At 55.7% G+C, this 22,967-nt stretch overlaps 8 protein-coding genes across 8 annotated transcripts; 1 reads left to right on the top strand and 7 right to left on the bottom strand.

Annotated features, from left to right (window-relative positions):
- Positions 1–128: 128 nt before the first annotated feature.
- Positions 129–1,805, bottom strand: TRIREDRAFT_106595 (signal recognition particle subunit srp54; the record flags this gene model as incomplete). Its single annotated transcript, XM_006964511.1, has 2 exons — positions 129–1,613; positions 1,728–1,805. The coding sequence occupies 2 exons, from the start codon at positions 1,803–1,805 to the stop codon at positions 129–131; spliced, it is 1,563 nt and encodes a 520-aa protein (XP_006964573.1).
- A 1,485-nt stretch (positions 1,806–3,290) lies between these two features.
- Positions 3,291–5,186, bottom strand: TRIREDRAFT_60282 (uncharacterized protein; the record flags this gene model as incomplete). The annotated part of the gene is made up of 4 exons (XM_006964510.1): positions 3,291–3,431; positions 3,491–4,257; positions 4,318–4,740; positions 4,796–5,186. 4 exons carry the CDS (start codon positions 5,184–5,186, stop codon positions 3,291–3,293), a joined length of 1,722 nt encoding a protein of 573 aa, XP_006964572.1.
- Positions 5,187–7,825: 2,639 nt separating this feature from the next.
- Positions 7,826–8,715, bottom strand: TRIREDRAFT_60517 (uncharacterized protein; the record flags this gene model as incomplete). Its single annotated transcript, XM_006964509.1, has 2 exons — positions 7,826–8,136; positions 8,205–8,715. The coding sequence occupies 2 exons, from the start codon at positions 8,713–8,715 to the stop codon at positions 7,826–7,828; spliced, it is 822 nt and encodes a 273-aa protein (XP_006964571.1).
- Positions 8,716–11,012: 2,297 nt separating this feature from the next.
- Positions 11,013–11,486, top strand: TRIREDRAFT_106591 (uncharacterized protein; the record flags this gene model as incomplete). Its single annotated transcript, XM_006964696.1, has 2 exons — positions 11,013–11,281; positions 11,336–11,486. The coding sequence occupies 2 exons, from the start codon at positions 11,013–11,015 to the stop codon at positions 11,484–11,486; spliced, it is 420 nt and encodes a 139-aa protein (XP_006964758.1).
- Positions 11,487–11,728: 242 nt separating this feature from the next.
- TRIREDRAFT_47420 (uncharacterized protein) lies at positions 11,729–13,495 on the bottom strand. The gene has a single exon (XM_006964374.1). The coding sequence runs from the start codon at positions 13,397–13,399 to the stop codon at positions 11,783–11,785; it is 1,617 nt and encodes a 538-aa protein (XP_006964436.1). The 5' UTR covers positions 13,400–13,495; the 3' UTR covers positions 11,729–11,782.
- Positions 13,496–13,896: 401 nt separating this feature from the next.
- TRIREDRAFT_59988 (uncharacterized protein) lies at positions 13,897–15,910 on the bottom strand (the record flags this gene model as incomplete). The annotated part of the gene is made up of 6 exons (XM_006964508.1): positions 13,897–14,274; positions 14,329–14,451; positions 14,515–14,876; positions 14,943–15,432; positions 15,500–15,670; positions 15,758–15,910. The coding sequence occupies 6 exons, from the start codon at positions 15,908–15,910 to the stop codon at positions 13,897–13,899; spliced, it is 1,677 nt and encodes a 558-aa protein (XP_006964570.1).
- Positions 15,911–16,304: 394 nt separating this feature from the next.
- On the bottom strand, positions 16,305–17,282 carry TRIREDRAFT_60490 (uncharacterized protein; the record flags this gene model as incomplete). The annotated part of the gene is made up of 1 exon (XM_006964507.1): positions 16,305–17,282. The coding sequence occupies one exon, from the start codon at positions 17,280–17,282 to the stop codon at positions 16,305–16,307; it is 978 nt and encodes a 325-aa protein (XP_006964569.1).
- A 761-nt stretch (positions 17,283–18,043) lies between these two features.
- TRIREDRAFT_106586 (uncharacterized protein) lies at positions 18,044–19,339 on the bottom strand (the record flags this gene model as incomplete). Its single annotated transcript, XM_006964506.1, has 1 exon — positions 18,044–19,339. One exon carries the CDS (start codon positions 19,337–19,339, stop codon positions 18,044–18,046), a length of 1,296 nt encoding a protein of 431 aa, XP_006964568.1.
- Between the last annotated feature and the right edge of the window lie 3,628 nt (positions 19,340–22,967).

Below are 22,967 nucleotides of genomic sequence, written 5' to 3'. Positions count from 1 at the left end.
CACATGAGCTCTAGCAACCAGCCGTCATTCCATAGCTTGCCCAACCCACCGGAGCTCCGCAAACAAAACATACAATAGAAATCAAATGCTCGACCCAAAAAAGGCCTCTTCTCAACCCCCCCCCCCTTTTACCTCCGTCCACGACCTCCTCCTCCAGGCATCCCCGGCATTCCGGGCATCCCAGGCATGCCAGGCATGCCGCCGCCCATGCCCATCTGCCGCATCATGGCCTGCATGTCCATCCCCCCGGGCATGCCGCCGCCGCCCAGCATCTTCATTAATGACCCCATGTCCGGCATGCCTCCAGCGCCGCCCGCACCGCCCATGCTCTGCAGTCGCTTCTGCATGGCGGCCATCTGCTGGGCCTTGTTTGCGCCCGACATGGCCTGCTGCGCCCTCTGCATGTTCTTCATGTTGCCGCCCATCTTCTTGGCCATGCCGGCCATCATCCGCTGCTGCGTCAGGAGGTCTTCCACCTCGCGCACCGATGTGCCGGATCCTCGAGCGATACGCGTCATCCGCGTCGGCTCGTCAATCAGCAGCTTGCCGTCAGAGTCCAGCTCCTTGTCCGTCATGGAGTCGCAGATGTAAATCATGCGCTTGAGCTTGGCGCCTCCCTCCTCGTCATCCATGCCCTGCATCAGACCGCTCATACCAGGAATCATGCCGGCCATTTTTGACAGGGGCCCCATCTTCATAATGTTGGAAAGCTGGTCTCGTAGATCTCGCACCGTAAAGATACCCTCCTGGAGATGCTTCATGGTGTCCTTCTGATTGAGGTTAAGGCTCTGCACGTGCTCAACCAGACCGGCCATATCGCCCATTCCCAGCAGCTTCTGGACGAACCGCTGGGGCTCGAACCGCTCCAGGTCCAGCATGTGCTCTCCCGTGCCAATGAACACAATGGGTGTGTGTGTAGCGGCGACGGCAGAGATGGCACCACCGCCATGCGCGTGGCCGTCCGTCTTGGTGATGATGATGGCTCCAAAGTCGGCGGCTTCCTTGAAAGCCTTGGCCTGCGCCTCGGCTTGCTGACCTATTGACGCGTCCAGCACCATGATGGTTTCGTCGGGGTTGACCGCCGCCTGGATATCAATCATTTCCTGGAAAAGCGCAGACTCCTGTCGGTGGCGACCCGAGGTATCAACAATGATGACGTCGAACTTTTCCTTCTTGAACTGCTCGACACCCGCCCGCGCGACCGCCGCAGGATCCGTCTCCGTAAGCGAGCCGTAGTATGGAATCTTGGCCTTTGTCGCATTCTGCTTCAGCTGGTCGAAAGCACCGGCACGGAACGTATCGGCGCAGACCAAGCACGCGCGCAGGCCCCTCGTCTGGTAGTGTCGCGCCAGCTTGGTACACGTCGTCGTCTTACCCGCACCCTGCAGGCCGACAAACATGATGACGTTGGACTTGCCCTTCTTGGGCTTGAAGGGCTCGGCATGGGGGTCGACCAGCTTGACGAGCTCGTCGAAGACGGCCTTTTGGATCAGGCGCTTCTTGTTGACGGCGGGGGGGAGTTCTTTGAAGTTGACGGTGCTTCGAATCGATTTCCGGAGCTGTCCTACAAGCCGTACGTTGACGTCGGCCTCGAGCAGAGCGGCGCAAATCTCCTTGAGCATGGAGTCGAAGGCCTGGGAATTGCAGTCAGGTCAGTTTGTGTTTGTCTCGTCGCATATTCGCCCCCAGGCATGGCGGGGCTGAAAGACGCCGTGAGTCTTGCCTACCTTTTCGTCGAGGTTCTGCTCGCGCGTGAGGTTGGAAACGGCCGCATTGATGCGGCGGCCGAGGTCTTGCAACACCATGATGGCGGTTGTGTCGGTGTCGCTGCTGACTGGAGCAGTTGCAGAGGTGCGTCAGGCGATGGATGAGGCGCTCGACTTCAAAATGCTGGCTGGCATTTCGGGGGTTGCTGAGAGTGGGGCGCCATTGGCTGTGCATTAACCTTTCTCCGGAGCCGAGCGCAGCATCATGAACTGCGCAACTGCTGTACCTTTAAATGTGACCTTTGTTCCCTCAAGAATTGAGGATAACTGAGGATAAGTACTCGAAAATGTAGTAGAAATAGTCAATGGTCTACTGACCTCAACGAGCAATGTATGTGGTGATTACTTATGCGACGACGAGCTGGAGACACTCTGTAACAATCGCGCAAGACACAGAACCAGTCAGTCATTTGGGCGCGTCCAAGTCAGCAGTAGGTATTCAGAACAACGTTCCCCACCCCCCAAAAAAAAGAAACCAGGTGTCTAAAGGAGATTGATCTAGTGCCTTCAACTTCAGGTATCAATAGAGTATCAATGACTAGTTATATCAATCAGGTAAGTTGGAAAGCTCAGGGCTAATCGTCCAATTCATCAACTGCATACTAAACACTAAACATTGAGTCTGTTCTCGCTACGGCCCGAAGCGTAATGCAGCACAGCAGATAACCTACCATCATCATGCAACATGAGTTGGCAATTCAATCCCAATGATCAGATAAAAGCGGTCAACTTCTCAGACACCTGAAAGAAGACCGACGACGGAAACGAGCAGATGCCATCCACGATGCAACCCTACCCACCCGTCTACAGTATAGATTATCGATCAGTTGGGTGGTATACTCGTACGTACTATCTGTGTAGTGCTGCTGACAGAGTCCGGATAATATCGCCAATGCTACACTAATTCTCATTAACAAAACAGACGAGGTCATAAACCCAGCGAATTGGCCCAGCATTTGAGACCGTGATGACCGCTGGAGACACATCTTCTCCTACTGAGAAGATCTACATTGGAATATTGCTATTCAATTCAGCTCAAGCGAAAACCCCAAGCAAAGGCTCAACCACACTCTCCATACCTAGGTAATTCACTACTAAGCAAAATTCACCCGTCGGCAATTTCGTCGACCCCCACGGCCCCAACATCAACCTTTACCAGAGCCTCCTCATCAGCGGCGCCCTCAAACACTAACACACAACACACCTCCAGAGAGTATTGTACGGCCAAGACAGTTGCAAGTCTCAACCCCGCATTCTACCCCAGATTTTTCTGTCCTCATCAGTGCATCACCGGGGCATAGATTTTCCTGGCCTAATGCACGCAGCTCGGGCATATTCCGGAACGTAAAGGCCAAGAAATCTCCTTTGCCTGGCGGCTAAATTCGTCTCGACACCCTCATGAGAATTGAAGGTGAGATGGGTGTGGGCCATGTGTGCCCCGTTGATTCTATGGTGTTACGAAGTCAATTGGGTATCAATCAAGAACTACCTCCATCGTGACTTGATGCCATCCATAACCCATCCTCACAATGCCAGTCCCTTGGCCCCCTTTGTCCATCTATACAGCGACAAAGCTCTGCGTCGTGAACGATGCTCGTCCCAATTCGTAGTTCCTGCACCTTGAACACTATAAAGCGTAGATCGCAAAACGGTACGAAAGTTTTTCTAGCTAAATGTCAACATCCTGCAGCATTTCTCACATAAAAGGGACGAGGGCTGCATACCTGGAATTCTGTGCTCAGCGTCACAACGCACACCTCGTGAGCTCGAATAATGGTCTCACACGCCTGCGCAACCGACTCGTTGGGACCAAGCTGCGGCATCCTGTCCGCGAAGAGCAAAAGAATGAAACTCCCCTGCAGCAGATAGATCCCGAAGAGATAGGACATGAAGGTCAGTTCCGGATCGATAGTCAAGATAGTCGAGACGGACTGCGACGCAGAAATGGCATGCGACGCGCATTCGTTGAACCTTTTGGACGTGATCCAATCGTCGCCGTCGTCCAGCATGGAGATGGCATCCCATTTTCCATGGAGCAGCACGTGCAGCACGTGCAAGATGTGCGTGCTATAGGCCTTTGCCAGCCGCATCTTGGAGGGATCGCCTGCGTTGTAAGGGGCTGCGGACGGGTGTGGATGGGAAATGGATGGCCTGGAAGGCATTCCGGCAACGATCCCTTTGGGCGTGTGAATAGGCAGGGGCATGGTGCCGTTGTCGTCGCCGTCTGGTGACAGCGCGGCGAGACTCATTTCGTAGGCCGAAAGCAGCCCCTGAACGACGGCCACGGAGTGTGAATCGTCGAGGCCTCCGAGTCTCGGGTGACGGCGCCGATGATGGACCTCTATAATGTCGCCTAGTATCGCCATGAGGGGTAAAAAGTACTCGAAAAATGCAGATCCAGAGGCAGTCGTGGGCGGTCCGATTCTTCGGGCGGGAATCTCACTGGGCGAAATCGTGTCGAGGTTCTCCCAGATGGCTTCGGGAAGAGGTGCTGAGGCCGGTCAGCAAAGGGTGGACAATGAACAGATTGGGGGCAGGTTTTGGTCCTTACAGTAGACTTCGCAGTACGAGTCAGGGATGGTAAGGGCAGAGTTGAAAGACAGGGCCAAGTGCCGGTCCAAGGCATAGAGAAGCCAAAAGACTCGCCGGCGCTCTTCTCGCAGCTCGAGATTGTACAAGCTACCATCCTGCTCTTTTCGACACGAGCAGAGAGGATTCGCGCAGGGCGTCACGGGTCCGGCGCATTGCTCGTCCTCTCGGTTGAGGCCCAGCGCAAAGGCAAGTCGCGTTGCCTTGGACCACCACTTGTAGCAGTCCGACTTGAAATCGGAGCCCGAGACGGCAATGGAGAGGAGGATGAAGGTGAGAACATCATCGATCTCGCCCGCTGGCTCGTTGTTGACTGTTGTCTTTGGCATTGTCGGCGCATTAGGAAGCCGAGGGTGAGGTGCTTCATTTTCTGCACGCAGACCACCTGGGATATGTCAATATGCGTCCCACATCGTCAATTTCCGTTAACAATGGCCTACCATGAATTCGTCGCCACCGGTCCGGGTCACGCTCGGATATCAGGGACGTTGCTAGGTCGTAGAGATCGTTGACAACCTTGGCCCTGGAGCCCGGGACATGCAGCATCATGACATCGGCAGTCTGTGCTACACACCAGAGTATGGTCGCCAGCAGCGCCGGGGTGGTGTATCTGGGGTTCGTCGGGTGCACAATGGACTTTTTACGAAAGACCCTAGTCAGGATATAGGGGGACGCAACACGAAACAGCGAGCTTCCCGGATCCGTCAGAAATATGTCGAGCAAGTCGCACGCAACAGAGGCGGGGATGATGTTGCGGATGTACGGCAAGATGGGCTCCAGAAACTTGTACCAGCAGTCCTCGTTTGGGGCTCTGTGGAAGAAATCCAACATCAGGCCCCCGACATCGTGGCTGGTCGTTGCCGCTGTGCTGAATGACTCTCTGTTCCGCTCGTGGCTGTGCGTCGACTTGCCGGACGCCCTGTGTTGGCGGTTCAGCTCGGCATGGGGCCTGGTGTTTATCGGTGACGGGTATCCAACGCTCTCATCGGACACGACGACTTCCGAGTCCCCAAACTGCCCCTCAAACACATTCACAGACAGGGGGTTGCTTATGGAAGCGCGCTGCGCAGAAGGCGGTTGGAGTCCAACTTGGCTGAGAGACGGGACGCTGAGCGGAGGGGCGGGTCGACTCTGGGGAAAGGGTGCGCTGATGGAATGCAGCACGTCTGGGCGAACGTCGGACATGGCGACCCGATCCCTCGGATCCAGGGGTGCACCTTCGGGACGAGCCGAGGTTGCATCCGTTGGGTCATCAAAGGGATGCTGTGCGACCGTGCTAGAGCTGATGCTGGGCGAGGTGGCTGACAGAGACGAGGGCGAGGCCTGCGAGATGGCATTGCCGTAGCCCATGGCGTGGCCGTTGCTGCTGCTGCCGTTGCTATTGCCATTGGCGTTGCGACTCAGGGGAGAGTCGTTGCGGATGCTTCCACGGCGAGTTGACAACGGCCAGGATTCCCTTCGGGCGCTGATGTTGCCGTTGTTGGCCGTAGCCGAGGCCGGTAGACGGCCTCTCTTCTTGACTTCACGGTTATAACGACAGGTGTATCCGTAGTCTTGATGGCAGAGGCAGCATGTTAGAGAAGGTACATGTATGATTGGTATGAGGTGAGACAATGAGAAGAGGGGGGTTGCCGCATTCCAGGAAGAAGGACAAATGGAAGAGACATGGTGCTTACCTTCGCACCGACGACAAGGACTGACGCGCACAAATGTCCCGGTTAGACACCATCACTGATATGCAGAAACCATGAACCGTCCCAACTCACCACTCGCCATCGCACCGCGTCCTTGAGGCGCTGCACTTGTCGCAAGCCCTCCGGGTCCGCTTCCTCGGCCGGGCGTGCTCCGTATCGGGCGTCTCGCTATGCTGCGCCAATGAGCCGACAAGAGGCTCGGGGCGATCCCGCTCTTGGCCGTCGGCTTCAGCTGCCATGATCCTTCTCGCGTGTTATCTCTGCCTTTGTCGCAGGGCTGAAATGCCGATATCCACAGTTTTGACTCGCTATCTGCCCATCAGGAGCAAAGGATGAAGAATGGGGCTGGCGAAATACCCGAATCACAAGGCAATGGAAGACAAAGAGACAGCAATATCCAGGGGTTGATTGAGGCTGAGGAGGAGACCCGACGGATTGGCGAGTAGTACTAGGCGGATACGGCTGGGGCTCGACCGGGACAGGAGACACAGCTGGTGGCCCTTTTTATGGCAGAAGCAGCTGGGGACAGGGCAAGAGGACGAAAACCCGAACTACCGGCCGCTGGCATCCCATTTAGTACTTTTGTGTCAGAGCCCTCCTTTTGCCTTGCCTGTCGAGGATGCGGGGAGAGGCCAGGGAAAAGAGAAAAGGTGCCATGGCATGAGGTTTGCAGCCTTTAGTTTAGCCATGAGCCCCTGTCTGGAATCGGGCAGACTCTGCCACTCTGGCTGTCAGTTCTGTTGCATGTACTCTTCAAACGCTGCCGGTAGATGCAGTATTACCTAGTGCATGTTTGGACATACGATACTGGACTAGAGCAGGGCCCGTCTGTTGCCCGTCATGCTGCTTGGACAAAAGAAGCAAAAAAGGCGCGATTCCCCAGGTTTTTGGTCGAAATGCTGGGGGTTTGTGGGTGGTGGAGAAATAGGGAAAGACTGGAGAATGGAGAGGGTGGAGAACTGGACCTGATGCGACGCTACCGGTTCCTTGATTCTCGACCAATCAGGCGCGGGCGGTGATTGCATTCCGTCGGCAGAATGGACCAACCAGAGCCTCTGTCGTGGCTTCGCAGGGCGGTGATGACGGGACCTTACTCGTTTGTAGGTACCTTGGGTAGCAGCAATGCGGAGAAGCCTTCGTACTCGAGACTATACTGTTGTCCATAGGTAATATTCATCGTGTACTCTTTAGTTCATTGCTGGAGAGATAGAGCTACGTACTACTACAAGAAACTGGCAGCACATGTGTTGCAGCTACTACTACTAATGCACATGCAAAGTGTCGGCACACGGGACATGGGCCCTGGCGGAGTCAGCCGTTGGCCTCGATGGCTACCCAACCATCAATGGCAAAGCACCGAGATGCCTGCTCGGGAAGCAGAAATTAGGCCGAGGTGCATCGTCGAATACGAGTGTGACCTTTGACTGTCGAGTCCAAGTGATGGTTACAGCCCAGTTCAGGTGACCAATTGCTTGTGGGAAGAAGTTGATTCCGACTCAGAATGAAGCTCGTCGAGAAGGTTAGATACTAGTACTAAGGTACCTAGGTATAATAGTGATCCAGGACCATATCAGACAAATGCTGTATCTTGTCGTGTCGAACGACCTCAGGGTTCTATACGAAGAATGCGACACAAACTCAACACTAAACAAACAACAAAAAGCCTGTCCCTAAGTATGATGCCAGAATAACGCCGCAACATATGCAAGCCCTCTCTCTTCTCTCTTTCTCTCTCTCTCTCTCTCTCTCTCCTCTCTCATTGACACCAGCATCCCCTCAAATCCAGGCTCCGTCCACGCGATACACGCTCCCACTCACAAACGTGCTCTCGGGCCCCAGCAGAAACGCAATCACATTCGCCGTCTCCTCCGCCGTGCCCTGCCGCTGGAACGCCGTCGGATCGTCAAACGGAGCGTCCTTTGGCCGGCCGGAAAAGTCCCAGTTCTTCTGCATCAGCGGGGTGTAGATGGCGCCGGGGGCCACGCTGTTGACGCGGATCTCGCGCTCGCCGTTTTCAAGGGCGGCGGCTCGGGTGAGGCCGACGATGCCGTGCTTGCTTGCGTCGTATGCGCCGTGCCTTGCAAAGCCTGGCCAGAACAGATTAGACAACACTCGGGCACATATCGATGGGGGAAAAACAAGACGGCAAAAATACCCTTGAGGCCGTGGATGGAAGAGACATTGACAATGGACCCGCGGTCGACGATATTCCTCAGCTCGGCCCGCATGCAGTACATTGTCCCGGTCAGGTTGACGCCAATAATCCTATCCCATTCATCGTCGTCGAGCTCTGAGACTGGGGACACGCCGTGAAACTTTCCAATGACTCCTGCTACGTTGGCAGCGCCGTCCAGCCGGCCATACTCTTTGATAATCGACTCGATCCAGGCGTCAACCTCCTTTCGCTTGGAGACATCCACCTTGGTGACCATATGCGGCACCCCAAAGGAGCTGAAATAGTCCTCGGCAGCCTTCATCGCTTCGTGATCCACGTCGGCGACGCAGACAGTCGCTCCCCGTCTTGACAGTACCTGAGCAGTCGCCCGGCCAATGCCGCTCGCGCCGCCCGTGATGGCAAACACCTTTCCGCTCAGAGGCAGTGGACCGCTGGGGACTTCGGGCGATGACAGCGGCGCCGCCACGACCTGGGGCGCTTTCTGGACCATTTGGGGTTTCTGGGAGGGTTTAGAGAAGCCGTTTCGAGAGCTCGAAGGCTGTGACGACGAGCGAGGGACAGACTTGGAGTGACCCATTGGATCCAGGGACGACGGAGAGGCCGGGCTTGGCGAAGGAGGATGGTCAAGAAGGGATGATGATGGGACTTGTGAGAATCACAGCTTGCCTGCGGCTGACGGCGATATATAAACGTCGAGATGAGACGGCTGAAGAGCTAAGATTCTCCGCTAAAGGAGCGTGAGATGGGTGGAAATCTCCGATCCATCTTGCAGACCCTTGGAAAGAAGCCGGTGACGGGTAATAGTCCGCAGCAAGTCATTGCATTTCACCGTGGATTTGCTATCTTGAGTCTCAAGCGAGACGTGTCTGGCTACGTCTGATTGGTATTGAGCAGCTTCCGACGGGGCGTCGATTGGGGGCTGGTAAATAGCCGACGGGTATAATGGGGCATGGCGATGTGTTATTGGCTGTTGCGGGCTGATAAGATGGAAGTTGTTCAAAAACAAAAGACGATGAATAAGGTGAAGGGACGAATGATCGTATAAGCAAAGGGAGATGGTTGTAGATGCCATTTGCTCGATTTGGCCAAGGTGAGTACTATGCTTGGCGCTGAAGCTCAGTTACATGAGGTACCTATGGTAGGATGAAGTCTTGGTTGCACTACAAGACAGGTGAGACAAGCAATGGAGGCGGCTATAGCTGACTTGGGGACTCGAAAAGCTATTCTATGATATGTGAACTTGATAAAGTTTCTTCGAGATTCTAAGAAGATTGAAAACCAAAGAATGAAGAAAAAGCAATCGAAAAGTTGGTAGAATACTCGACCCAGTTCCCAGCGATTCTGATACAAGGGCCGTGTAAGTGCAGCCCTGAGTGCTCGTACCCTACACAACCCGGAGGAGATCAAAACCAAAGAACAAGCACAACAGCAGAAATACGAGGATCAGAAGGGAAAAAAGAATAACACTGGGACTTTTTGATTGTGTCATTTACGCAATCAACTCAGTGCCAGAAAGACACCTAGGGCAGATGCTTGTCGACCTATCTTGGCAAGCGAAGAGCTCTCACGGTTTGCAAGGGCTGTTGAAGGTAAGTTGCTGAGTCTCCGAATGAGCGAATGAGCGATGAGCGCAGAGCCGACCATGTTGCCGGACTCATGCTTTTGTAAGTGAACAAGATGGTAGTGATGCTCGCGATTGAGCTTAGTTCTTCAAGTCGACTTTTCGAGCTGAGCTGAGCGGAATCATCATATCCGTGAGTGCGGTGAGATGCTGTTATTAAGCCTCTTGACGAGGCCTCGAGTTGTTACTCTCCACTCTAGCATTGTTCAATCACACTCTATAAGTTTGATCCGCTGAACACAAAGTTTCAATTGACTAGTATGTGACCCGTTCAATCTGATTTGGTGATATAGAATTCGAAGTGGATGGTTAGTCGGGCTTTACGATGGGCGCTGATGGCATGCTGTTGGTTGACCTTGGAGCTGAGCCATCTTGACAGCCAGTTCAGCTACGCTGTGGCAAACCAGACACGTATCGGATATTGATTGAATCGAGGGAAACTACAGATAAACAGTCTTTTGGCTGCTTACATACTTGAAAACTGCTGTTCTTGACTGCGATGCATTCTCTGTTAACGCCTGTTGAGTCTGGCAATGCCTCGCATGCACTTACACGTACCTATGGAAGCTACACTCCCAATGAAGCTGAATTATGTCAACAAATGAACTCAATCAACTCCATTTCTGATTTTATAGAAGCCTTTTCATAAGACTCTCGAGGAAAGACGTCAATATTTCCATAAACACTTCTCACAAGTAAACACGCACGCACATACACTCTTACACAGAGCAACCCAAACCGCTTACACCTACCTACATACAGTACACCAAGACGGACACAGAACAAACCCAAAACCAAAACAGCCAATTCCTATCCGCCACAATCACCCCTTGATCAAAAGCAATCCCCATTCATTCTCCTCAATCTTCAGTTGGCCGTCTTCCAATCTCAGTTCTCACCCTCGAAATGCGGGCCACCCCATCGCATCACACCCGCGTTTCCTCCCCCCCAGGTCGGACGTCATGCCCACATCATATCCGCCACCCGCCTGAAGTCATTGACACAGCACTCGTCAACCTCTAGTCAAGCTATTACATATAGGTACCATATAGCTATACAATAATAAAAAGAGCCCCAAGTATCCAACCTGCAACCTACTTGCCTCTAACCTCAATCCAACTCCTCTATTACTATCTCATTTCAATCCACCTATACAACTATCCAAAATGATGTCCGCCAGAGCCCTCCGCACCCTCCGCCCAACCCTCCTCGCATCCTCCTCCCGCCCCTTCACCACCACCGCCCGCGTCCGCGCCGGCTCCGGCTCCGCCTTCAACAGCGGCAAAGAGGACCTCGGCGGCCCGGGAGGCCAGCAGCCGATCCCGCCGAACCCGGGCGGTCCTGAAGCTCTCCGCCGCAACTGGTGCGTCTTTTTCCATCTCACAACCCTGCTCCCCAAACCCCAAGAATTCCCGCCCATTCTGGAGAGATGTGTGTGTGTTTTCTGATGAACTAGTTTGGCTAACATTAAGTGAAAAAAAAAAAAAAGGCTGGTCATTGGCGGCGCCGCATTGGCCGTGCTCGTTGGCTACAACTGGATCTACAAGAACCCCGACGAGGCGCGGCAGCAGCGCGACAAGACGCTCGGCGAGATGAGCGGCAGGAATAAGACGGAGATGGGCGGCTTTCGACATGACTGAGCGGGAGGAGTGTCTGCTCTGTCCGGGGCTGACCAAGTGAGGTTATCGGACAAAAAAGCATGATGTGTGATGATGGACTGAAATGGATTGCATGGGAACCAACTGACAGGAGGAAATTCATTCATTTGGATGTAAGATTATAATGGAGGAGGAGGCAACAAAGTGTACATTGGAAGTTCACGAACCAGTCGACGAATCAACGAAAAATAACATTTTATAATACGAAATATCCTTCAACACCTCGAACCTCTCTCCTCAACTCGGGTATCATCATACAGTACCTATTCTCGCATCCCTCACTCCCTCTTCTTGCCGCCCTCCTCCACCTCAGCCCTCACCACATCATCCTTGCCCTTCCCCGTCTTCCCCTTCTTCTTCTTCTGCTGCTGCAACAGATAATCACCCCCCTTCACCGCGCTATATAACCCCCTCAATCCCGCCAACGGCCAGAGATCCCAGACCCTCGCCCGCAACCTCGTCCGCCACGTCGCATTCCGCGCCCTCTCCTCGCCCTCCACGTCCACCTTGACCTTGTCGTACACGCTCGGCAGGTACTCGGCGCCGTACTTTTTCCTCAGCGCATCGTACGAGCTCCTGTCGTAGTGCGACCAGAACTCGTCCTCGGTGTAGTACGCATGCGCATACAGCCACTTCTTGCCTTTCAGTTCCTGCACCTTGCGCTCCAGCGCGCGATTCTTGTCAATCACCTCCCGCCGGCTCCCCTTGACGCCGCCCCAGACGCCGAAATTCATCAGGTCGGGCACGTCCGGCCTTGCAAACTCCGAGTGCAGCCCGTGTCCCGAGTCCGGGTCGTCGCGACGGACGCGCAGCGGACAGATCCACAGCGGGTAAATGTGCAGCTCCTTGTCCAGCCAGGCCTGGAACTCGACGACCTTGTCGTATGGGACGCCGACGTCCTGCACCATGTAGTAGTCTGCGAGGCCGCTCTTGTGGACGGCGCGGTACATCTCGCGGGCGTGCATGAAGGGGTCGAGGATGTATCTCGTGATCCGGTTGAAGGGCGTGAGAAAGTATCGGTAGGCATACACGGCCGTCCAGAAGCCGCCGCGGTCGTAGCGGAAGAGGTAGTCCTGCAGCGGCACAAAGTCCGTCACGGTCGCTGCCTTGTTGTCGTCTCCTCCTCCTCCCTTCTTTGCCGTCCTCTTGAGCTGCTTCACAACGTCCCTGGCTCGGGTGTAGAACCAGGGATCGCTCCGGCCCAGGAATCCCACCGGCTTCGTCCCCTGCGGCACCTCATCCACCAATCTTCCCGTGCACACAACCGTCGTGTCCATCGCAAACACAATCGCGTCCACATAGTCGTTCTCTTCCACGGCACACGCCGCCTGAATCTTGCTCAGCATGTCCTCCGCGCCCCTCGCAAGCTGATACTCGAGCCGCACGTACGCCTTGGCCTCCTTGAGCTGCACCTCCAGCAGCGTGACCACGCCCAGCGTCCCAAACGCCGAGGCCGCGCCCCAGAAGAGGTCCTGGCGCTCCGTCTTGGACGCGCGCGCCACCTCGCCGTCGGGCAGCACAATCTCGATCCAGTTGATGTTGGCGTCGAACGCGCCGTAGCGGAACGAGCTGCTCTCGCCCGACGTCCCGGAGAAGCCGCCGCCGACGGTGATGCCGGGCAGCTCCATCACGACGGGCGGGACGAGGCCGTGGCGCAGCGTCGAGCTGACGAGGAGGTCCATCGGCACGTTGGGCTCGACGACGGCCGTCTTGGAGGCGGCGTCGACGGAGAGGACATGGTTGAGCGGGCTGGTGTCGATGGTGTTGTCCGGGCTGCGGTGGGAGCGGCGCGTGCTGTTGGTGGCGCCGTGGTAGATGCGGAAGGGCTTTTGGAGGTGGTGGAAGTGCTTGACGCGGGAGGCGATGCCGGAGACGACTTTGTCGTGGGCTTCCATGGCGGTGGATGAGCTCTGTAGTGAGTGGTCTATGGCATTGGTGAGGAGAGAGTCTCTAGAAACAATAAACTGAAATCATATAAACGCGCTGTTGAACGAGTGTGAGCGTGAGTGAAGGATGTTGAACGGCCTGAGATGAGATGATTGGCGTCGTCTTGGAGATTACCTGCATGCTTGCTTGCCTGCTTACGTATTGTGTGTGACACAGCCACATGCATGGGTAGCAAGACCAACAGATGGCTCGTCAGGGATATCGCACACATTGAAGCCGAAATAGTTTACATGTTTTCAGTCGTATATAGGTAAAATTCAAGAGCTGGGCAAGAGCTGTAAGTCACCGAGTACGCAATGTTTGGGCATTCACAAACATACACCATCACGCACTACCTCGGCAAGTAAATGAGACTCATGATGTATATACTAAAGCGAATCCCTTGCGCCGTATTATTTTCGCAGAACAAACCCACCATTCTCAAGCACACACATGTACATTACACTCAATTCCGCTTGTCCCGCTTGTACTTGCCAACCTGCTTCGGCTGGCTGCCATACGCCCTCCTCCCCTGCACCTTGTCCCGTCCCATGCTCGCGCCCAGCGTAATGTCCACCCGCGGCGGCGTGGGGAAGCCAAAGCTCTTTGCAATCTTGGCCAGGTCCAGCTTCTGCACGTCGTAGACGGAGCGCAGGCTGTGGCTGGCGTAGGCGTGCAGATACGACTTGAAGGCCTCCTTGGCGCTCTGCTGCAGGTAGTAGTTCTTGCCGATGAGCTTCTCCAGCTGGGACTGCACGTTGATAATCTTCTTGCGCGGAAACTCGAACTCGACGACGGGCACGCGGGCGGCCTTGAGGTAGGACAGGAAGCCGACTTCGTTGGGCTGTTCCATGTGTTAAGAGGCGTTGGATGAAAGATAGGTGAGAGATGAACGTACCTGAAGGAAGAGCAGACTTCGTCCCTTGCCATTGGCACCTCGGGCAGTTCGGCCCACGCGGTGGATGTAGTCGCGGGTGTTGTCCGGAGGGTCAAACTGGACAATGAAGTCGACGGCGGGAATCTGTTCTGTGTCAGCGACAAAACGCAATTCATCAAGTGGACAGGGAAAGGAGAATATGCTCACATCCAAACCGCGAGCCGCCACATCGGTACAGATCAGGATGCCGTGCGGCGCATTGCTAAACTCGAAAAAGGTATTGGTCCGCTTCTGCTGCTTCTGCTTGCCGTGCAGGTCCAGCACCGGGCAGTCAATGTAGTTGAGCAGCTCGGCGTAGTACTTGACGCTGTTGCAGCTGCTGAAGAAGACAATCACCTTCTTCTTCTTGGCCTGCATTTTCCGCAGGAAGGAGAAGAGCAGGAGGAAGCGCTCGTCGCCCTCGCATAGGACGTAGCCCTGCTCCAGGCCGTCGACGGTGCTGTGCTGCTGCTCCTGGTCGACGTTGATGTATAGCGGGCCGGGTCGCAGGGAGATTCGGGCCAGATCCTCTGCGCGTCATATCAGCATACACGCCCTGTGATGATTTACTGGAGAGATCAGAAGGGATTACTCACCAACTTTGGTTGTTTGTGTCGCGGAAAACAGCATAGTCTGGCGGTCCTCGTTGGACAAGACCTTGACAATCTGCCGCATTTCATCCTCGAAACCAACTTCCAGAATACGGTCCGCCTCGTCGATGATCAGCGACTTGAGGTTCTTGAAAACAAACTGGGTATTCAACAGATGATCGAGCAATCGGCCGGGAGTCGCAATCAACAAATTGACACCCTTGGTCAACTTCTCAACCTCTGCCCTTCGGTTCGCTCCGCCAATGACAATGCCGTAGGTCTGTGAGTGGTACTTCATCAGCTCGCGCGCAACGCCAAAGATCTGGAGCGCGAGTTCTCGGGTCGGGGACACGACGATGACGCCGGTGCCGTTTCGCGGCTTGAATCGCAGGGAGCTGAGGATCTCGATCGCGGGGATCAAGAAGGCGAGCGTCTTTCCGGAACCCGTCTTGGCCGCACCGAGGACGTCCTTGCCGGCAAGGAGAGGGGGGATGGCCTGTAATGAAGCATGTCAGTTAATCGTGTGTGCCATTGAAGCGCGAGAATTGAGTAGGTGGACGAACACTGCGCTGAATGTTGGTCATCTTGGTAAAGCCCATCTCCTGGATCGCCTTCATCGTCTTCTCGGACAGCTTGAGGTCCTCAAACTTCTGCGAGTCTGCCATTGTCGATACTATGGGCGCAGACTGGGTGGGTATGACATCTCCATCGCCGTTTCTGGTTGCGGTCTGGTCCTCGAGGTCTGATCCGCCCTCTGACTGTCCATCCTCGTTGTCGTTGTCGTTGTCGTTGTCGTCGCTTCCCTCATCCTCGGCCTCGACTTCTGCGTCCTCTTCCGCCTCTACTTCATCCTCCTCTTCGGGCTCGACCTCTGCCGGGGGAGGATTCTTGAGCTTCTTTGACTTTTTGGTTCCGTCGGCAGCGGCATCGCCCTGCTTCCGCTTGCGCTTGTTGTTCAGTGTGGCGGCGTCCATGGCGAGTGATTGCGTTGATATTCGAGGAAGATGAGATGCGATGCGATGCTCTGCTCAGGCGGGTCGTGATGCAAATTTCAAGCAGCAGAAAGATTTCGCCAGCAATCGGGAACCGATAAGAAAAAAAAGTTGCTACTACCAGTAAAAAAAGTTGCTAGCCTGCGATTTGCGAAAAACAGGGTGGGGGTGCGCCACAGTTGCCGATGGGGCTGGTGGCACAAGCCACAATTGAGATACAAGTCCTTTGTACCTCTTACAGACGCTCATCACATTGAAGGTTGAATCAGTCTTCTTGTTCTCATTACTTATCGAACGGGTGCTCATGCTGAGGATTCAATCCCTTATCTTCACGAGTTCAAATAATCCAGCATCATTCATTTCAAAATGACGTCCATCACAACCTGCTCCTGCCCGTCAGATACGTCTGCCCCAGCTTGAGCATCTCAACCGCCTCCTCCACCATCTCAGCAACAATCTCTCCCGCAGGCTGTATCCTATCAATCGCACCCGCAACCTGCCCCATCAAGTGCGGCATGTCCACGTCTCTGCCCTCGTCCAAATCATGCTCCAACGGCACGATCCCTTTGTCGCACAGCGCCTTGATCTCGCCCGGCCGCTCGTGCCAGCTCCGGATATACTCATTCGTCCTCATCCGCAGCGGCCGCCCCGAAATCACCAGCGTCCGCTCCGTGCCCTCGAAGCCGCAGCTCACGACCGCCTGTTTGGCCTCCTCGCTGCATCCCGCCTCCACCGAGGCGACGAACCGCGTGCCCACCCAGACACCCACCGCGCCCTGCATCAGCGAGCTGGCCAGGCTGCGTCCGTTGCGAATCCCGCCCGCGGCCACGACGAGCGCCGTTGACCCCTTGAGCATCGGAGGCTTGTACCGCCTCGCCACGTCCACCACCGCCGGCACCAGCACTGAGTTGGCAATGTCGCCCGTGTGACCGCCCCCCTCGCCGCCCTGCGCGCACACAATGTCCACGCCCAGATCCAGCGCCTTGACTGCGTGCTTCGGATGTCCCACCATGTTCATCACCAGGATGCCCTTGTCGTGGAGTCTCTCGATGATGTGCTTTGGTGGCACACCCACCGCGCTGACAAACAGCTTCGCGCCGCTGTCGATGGTGATGTCAATCAGCTCGTCCAGCTTCCCGCCCGTGTAGTCGTGGTTCGTCTTGCGCGCGTTGCCGCCCACCTGCGGCAGCGCCAGGTCCACGCCAAACGGCAGGTCGGGGCTCCGCAGGTTCGCCTTCATCTCGGCGACAATGTCGCGCAGCTGGTCGGGCGTGTACTGAAAGCCGCCGATGACGCCCAGGCCGCCCGCGTTGGAGACGGCGGCAGCGAGGCGGCCCCCGGATGTGCGTGCCATGCCGGCGAGGAGGATGGGGTGCTGGATGCCGAGGAGGGTGGTGATGGGCGTGGTGATGGGGCCGGTTGGCGCCATGATGCAAGATTCTGTGAAGAGTTTGGAAGTGAATCTGTAGATTGATGATGCTTGCTATGATGGAATACTGCTGGTTTGGCGGGTCAAAGAGTCGTGAGGCATTGACTGAGTGTCCAGGTGGTGTGATCAATTGCTGTCACCAATTTCTGTGGCACCGGATCGGCTGCTGACAGAAGAAACACAAGGAGGAGCTGGCGATACTTGAGGAGACTGCTAGATGCGAATGAGCAGAGGTCGTATTATCAGTGAGAGCGGCCTGATGTGTCTTGTCCCTGGGACGGCTATCGCTGCGGCAGACGATCCCGCGGGGACCGGCAGGCATTTTGCGGGGAAGCGCCCCATCATACCGAGGTATCAACTGCCTGCATCCTGCGTTTGTCTTATATCGCTGCATTGAGCATGATTGGCATGCCTCTGAAGACTTCACCAAAATTGAAAGAATGGACTTTGTCTCGTTAGCCGAAAATGATATGTATATTCGTATCTCGTCATTCATCGTGTAGCCCGACGCTCCAAGCATCTGTCATGCTTCACGTCGTAGCCGCCCTTTCCCAGACGCCTTGAATCACATACTCCCAAGCCCGTCAGAACGGTGAACAATGTCGTCTAGATCCCGTCAGTAAGACAAATGCTGCTTGTGGTCAGATATGTCTTGACCACTCAGTAACTGCCCAAGAGCACGGTTATTATCCAAAATGCGGCAACCGCGCAGGCACAAAAACGCCTTGAGCAGCAGGCGGTCCCTCATCCTTGACCCGTGTCTCTGGGTCACTTCCGGACAATTCGGAATCGCGATGCTCTTCATCGTCACCGTCGCCTTTGTCTTCATCGTTGTCCAGGTGAATCTCGTGCGGCTCTTCAGGCTGATACTCTTCATCTGCCCCGTCTGGCGGCTTGGGCTCGGTCTCCGTCTGCAATCCTCGCTCCACCGCTAGTTGAGCTGCAGCTTCCTTCTTCTTTGCCAATTCTTCGTCTTCTTCGCGTCCCAGGCGCTCCTCTTCCAGTTCCAGGTCCCTCAATGATGGCAAGAGTTGGGCATCCTGTGAAGCGTCATGAGGCGCGGTGCCAAAAATCGCTAGTCCCAGCGAGTCGCCAGATGCAACCGATCCGAGCGTCGTCCTTGATACCGTTCTCGAAACGGTGTGCGCCGGTCGCTTGCCTTTGCTACTCGGCGTCGTCCCCCCTCTGCCGCTGCTTCTATCGTCTCTCCTAATCATGTCGTAGGTCACCTCGTCATCGAGTGCCACTGCGTCTTCCTCCCCTTCTCCATCGCTCGGAAACAAGTCTCCACGGGAGCGGTAAGAATCCGATGTCCCGCCCGATCCCGTGGTGCCGCTCCGCTTCCTCGACTGGGACGGCTGCAACAGCCCGTCATGGTCCGAGTCGTCCTCCGCTCCCAGCAGCGGTTGTGACTCGGTGTATTCATGCTTCCTGGCTCCAGGGTGCTCCTGCAGATCAGCCGCACTAGGTTTGTATCTCAAGGTGCCACCCATTTTCCACGGAAGCTTGCTCAGGAAGCCAATCGGCTGGGTGCTGGGGATAATGGTGGGATCCTGCTCGCTGTTTTTCCTCCTGGCGCCCCGCGTACCGTAGCTCATGCCTCTCTTGCGCCGCGGCTGCTCAACCGTCTCGGCCCTCCTCTGGCTGCCCGAGCCGGCCAAGAGACGATCCCAATCCTCGCCTCCCCAGTTGCCCAGCAGGCCGCCGCTCTCCTCTTCGCGGTCCCAGTCATCGTAAAAGTTGAAGCTGTATTCAGCCCTCTCGCGGGCGCGCTCCCGTTGCCGCCGAAGCCGCTCCTCGGGATCGCCCAGGCACACGGTGGTGCACTGCTCAATGGCTCCGCGTATCGACCCCAGACAAGGGTTGATGTAGTGGTGCTGGAAGGTCCAGATGCCGGCGGCGGCGTTCTCAGTGACCGTCTCTGCATCGTGGGTGATTTGGTTCCAGCGCTGCCGCAGACGCGGATCCTCGAGAAAGGCCATTGCTGGGGGGGTTCTGGTGGTGCTGGTGGTGCTGGTTGATGGCGTTTGCTAGTTGAAAGCGTGCCCGACTGGTGACGTCGCAGACATGGAATAACAAAAGCGCAGGATTGCGGAGGTCAAGCGGCCAGGCAGAGGCGGAACCAGCGTGCCATAACCGACGGGCAATTGCTCACAGCGCTTGCAGCGAGAGTATGGCCAGCTTCTCGACCCCGACAATCGTCGCAGATCGAGCGGTGCTCCAGACGGTGGGTGACGAATGCAAAACGATCATGAAGCTCTTGCTCGGCGATAATTGATGGATTTTAGGCTGGATGAAACGGCAGACCAACAGCTTCGAGAGGTGGCACGTGCAGACATGCCGGCTTATGTAAGGCCGTTAGGCTTTGGGGTAAAGTGGCTCTCCAACCCTTCACGATCGAGGCTGTCTCCACTTTGGTCCTGGTGCCGGGCTACTACTGCGCTTTTATTGCTGTCGTTTCAGCGATCTGGAGACCGAGTTTGACGCCACTCAACCGCTTGGAAGTTTCGATACGAGACATGCCATCAGAGTAGAAACGTCTAGAGCGGTGTTGACCGCTGAATGACATGCATACAATATGCTTGCGCTGCTGGTCTCGCCATCTGCATGTCTTGGGTTAGTCAGCTGGCCACCGCGCTTGATGGGAACGCGTCTATGTATGTATGTATGACGGTGATTTGAAAAGGGAGTTGGAGAACTTGCGCTTGAATGTGGTGTTGAGCCTCATGGGTTCACCAGGCCTCTCCTGTGATTTCGCAATTACTCAAATAAACACTGCCTTGCTTTCAGCTCCAAGTCCCCTTTTCAGATATCCCCTCCTCTAGTGACGTCTGGCGTCGGTTTCGGAACAGATCGTTGGAGCTCTGTCTGATACGACTGAAGGCTGGAGCTTCTCAGTTGTACAACTGAAAGGCTGAAACTGCTAATAATGATATCGCCTCTGGTATCATTAACTGTCTGCCTACACTGCGGCTAGTATGCGTGTGATCAACTGCGTGTCTGGCGTGCATCTACCCCATCCCAAGCAATTACCCTATGCGACTGTGAGCTTACTACTAGTACATGGAATAGCGATAGCCGGGCAGTGGGCGAAAGCGTTCCCATAATAATTCCAGGATGCGCTTGTTTACATCTTCAGGCGCATGGAAGACCACGGGATGGAGCACAAGCACAGAACAACAGCTTCCGAATCATGCCTGGGTAGGGAGCAATGGAAATAGACGTCTGTGGGAGGGGATCACCAACAATGTCATGTCCATGGTTGTCTCCGCTGTTGGCCGAGAGCTGTTGAAACAGGCAAATCTTCCGTGCATAGCATGCAGCCGAGGCTTTGATACACGGCGAATCCAGGGACCTCATGCCATTTCGAGATGTCCGTCATGAAATGCCATCATAATCAGAGTTGTTGGCTGAGAAGAAGCGATTAGTCATCATGTAATGGCACGGCGCAAGCAAGCAAGACAAGTTACATACCCAGATGTTGCATCTTGTGATTCTGACATGTTCCAAAGTTTCTTTGCTTCTTCTCTCTCCTTCCAAGTGGGACGTCTAGGATAGACAGGACGGCTGAAGCTCCAAGTAGGATGCATGGATGTGCCTGGAAATGGGGTCAAGGCTCTGAATCCGACAGATTCAGGGGACGCCGGTATCATCCAGGCCCCTCTTGACCACTGGACGGCGCCGTCTAGCGCATGTGGAACTGCGATTCAGGGCAGGGCAGGGCACAACTCGGCAGGTCAGCCAACGATACGCTCAAGCTAGTATCAAGCCAATGGCGTCCGACGATGTTGACAACCTAGGTACTCAACCTGAAAGAAACATTGTCGCTGTACTTGTACAAGTACAAAGCGGAGATTGTGATAGAAAGGCGAAGGATTCATGCTCACATTGCTCACAACACCGGATGAATCTGCGAGATGGATCCTGAAGTGTCATCGTGCACCAAGATTGCTGTGCGCGCTGTGAGAGGCCAGGCAAGCAGTCAACAGATGCCGCGTGAAGCCCCCAAGAGATTTGCCCGGTAGCGCCGTGTGGCGTCGCGAACCGTTGATGCTAATGCTGCTCGTGATCCTTCCGTGGCATGTGGCAGCGGCTTGCAATGCTCGATTGCATATTATCGGTAACACGATAATCTGTACGATTCAAGCCTGGACCTGTATCAGTACGCTGTAAGCTCATACTACTAGTAGCATGCATCGATGCCTCCTGTTTGAAGTCCCTTGCCGAAGGCGGGTTATCACAAGCTCTACCGACCTGAACTGGTGCCGTGCCGTGCCTTGCTGGGTATGCACGGCCATGCCGGTGAAGCAGAGGTTCCCCCTTCTTTGGAGAGCCCAGTAGTAGGTAATTGCAGGACTCGTGGGCGAAAAGGCGACTGACTGGTCCCTCCACTGCAATTTCGAGCGCCTGACTATGCGTACAACTAGGTTTCTCGAGGCCGATGGAGCTTCCCGAAGTGGCCTTCTGGCAGAGACCCAAAGCCAAGTTGGATGACTTGCCTCCTGCATTAGTGCGATACCTGGGGAGCCACCCGTGCCTCTGCCTTGGCCGGTGTAGCCAATTATCTCGACGGGTGGCGTGGTGCCCCTGTCCGAGTCTCAAGCTGCTTGGATGGCGACCCCTGGCTCGTCCCCTTTCTTGGGTGGATTTGCTGCTTGGATTGGTGGCCCCCCGCGAGACTTCGGCTCTTTTTTGGCGTCGAGTTCGCAGACGAGGGCGAGGACCAGTAGGAGACGGAGCAGGAGGACGAGGCGCCGAGAGCAGACGCGCCATGGATCTGACTGCAGTGCAGAGAGAGAGAGAGACAAGGCACAGACAGAGCAGTCATCCGCGCCGGCTAGGATTTGCATCATGGAGGTGATACATGCCTGACTGGTGCCTGCAGGCCCTGTCTCTCTGCATCTGCATTTGCATCTGCACCTGCACCTGCATCTGCATCTGCTGTGCTTCCAAGCGTCTCTCGAAGGGCAGATAAGCCCGGGCCAGTCGGTTGGTTGAGGCTTGGGTTGAGGGCGGACGAGTTCCGGCTCAGCAGCAGGAATGGACGCAAGTTCCTGTCCTTGAGGCGGGTCCCAAGGCGAAGGAACATTTCTGGAGCCGGCCGGAATAAAAGTTGAGGCGGGCGGGCGGGCAGCTTTCATCAGGTGGCCCAGGCACAGACTCGGAGGAAGACAGCGAGAGAGAGCTCGAGTAGCGGTACCTGTGCCTGGCCCTGTGACGGCGCCGGTCCGCGGGCAGGATTGGCGCAGCGGTTGGTAGCAGTACTGGCGCCGGTACTGGTACGGCCTGAGGATCCCCTGGAAGCCCCTGTAGGCGCCCCGTTACAGGCCCCTAGAGACCCCTAGAGGCCCCCAGAGGCCCCAAACGCCCTAGAAACGGTCGCGCTGCAGCCGGGCTGCCCCTCCCCCGTCGCCAACAGCCAGCAGCTGCAGCGCCAGGCCTGGACCGCGCAAGTACCGGTACCCGTACAGTACAGCCCTGGACCCAGGCGGTCGGGGGCGACTGGCGACGGGCGGTACTCGTGCGTCGCCAGCTGCAGCGCGCAGAGTACATGTAGCTGGCGTCCGCACTGGATCTTGATCCCCTTTCTCTCCCCCCTTTGGCCGCTTC

Source organism: Trichoderma reesei (genome assembly GCF_000167675.1).
Source record: "Trichoderma reesei QM6a unplaced genomic scaffold TRIREscaffold_7, whole genome shotgun sequence".
NCBI lineage: Eukaryota > Fungi > Ascomycota > Sordariomycetes > Hypocreales > Hypocreaceae > Trichoderma > Trichoderma reesei.
The sequence above is the reverse complement of the archived record's forward strand: the minus strand, read 5'-3'. Positions and strand labels throughout refer to the sequence as shown.

Excerpts from the sequence above, each read along its gene's own strand:
- TRIREDRAFT_47420 (XM_006964374.1), bottom strand. The coding sequence starts at position 13,399 with ATGGAAGCCCACGACAAAGTCGTCTCCGGCATCGCCTCCCGCGTCAAG.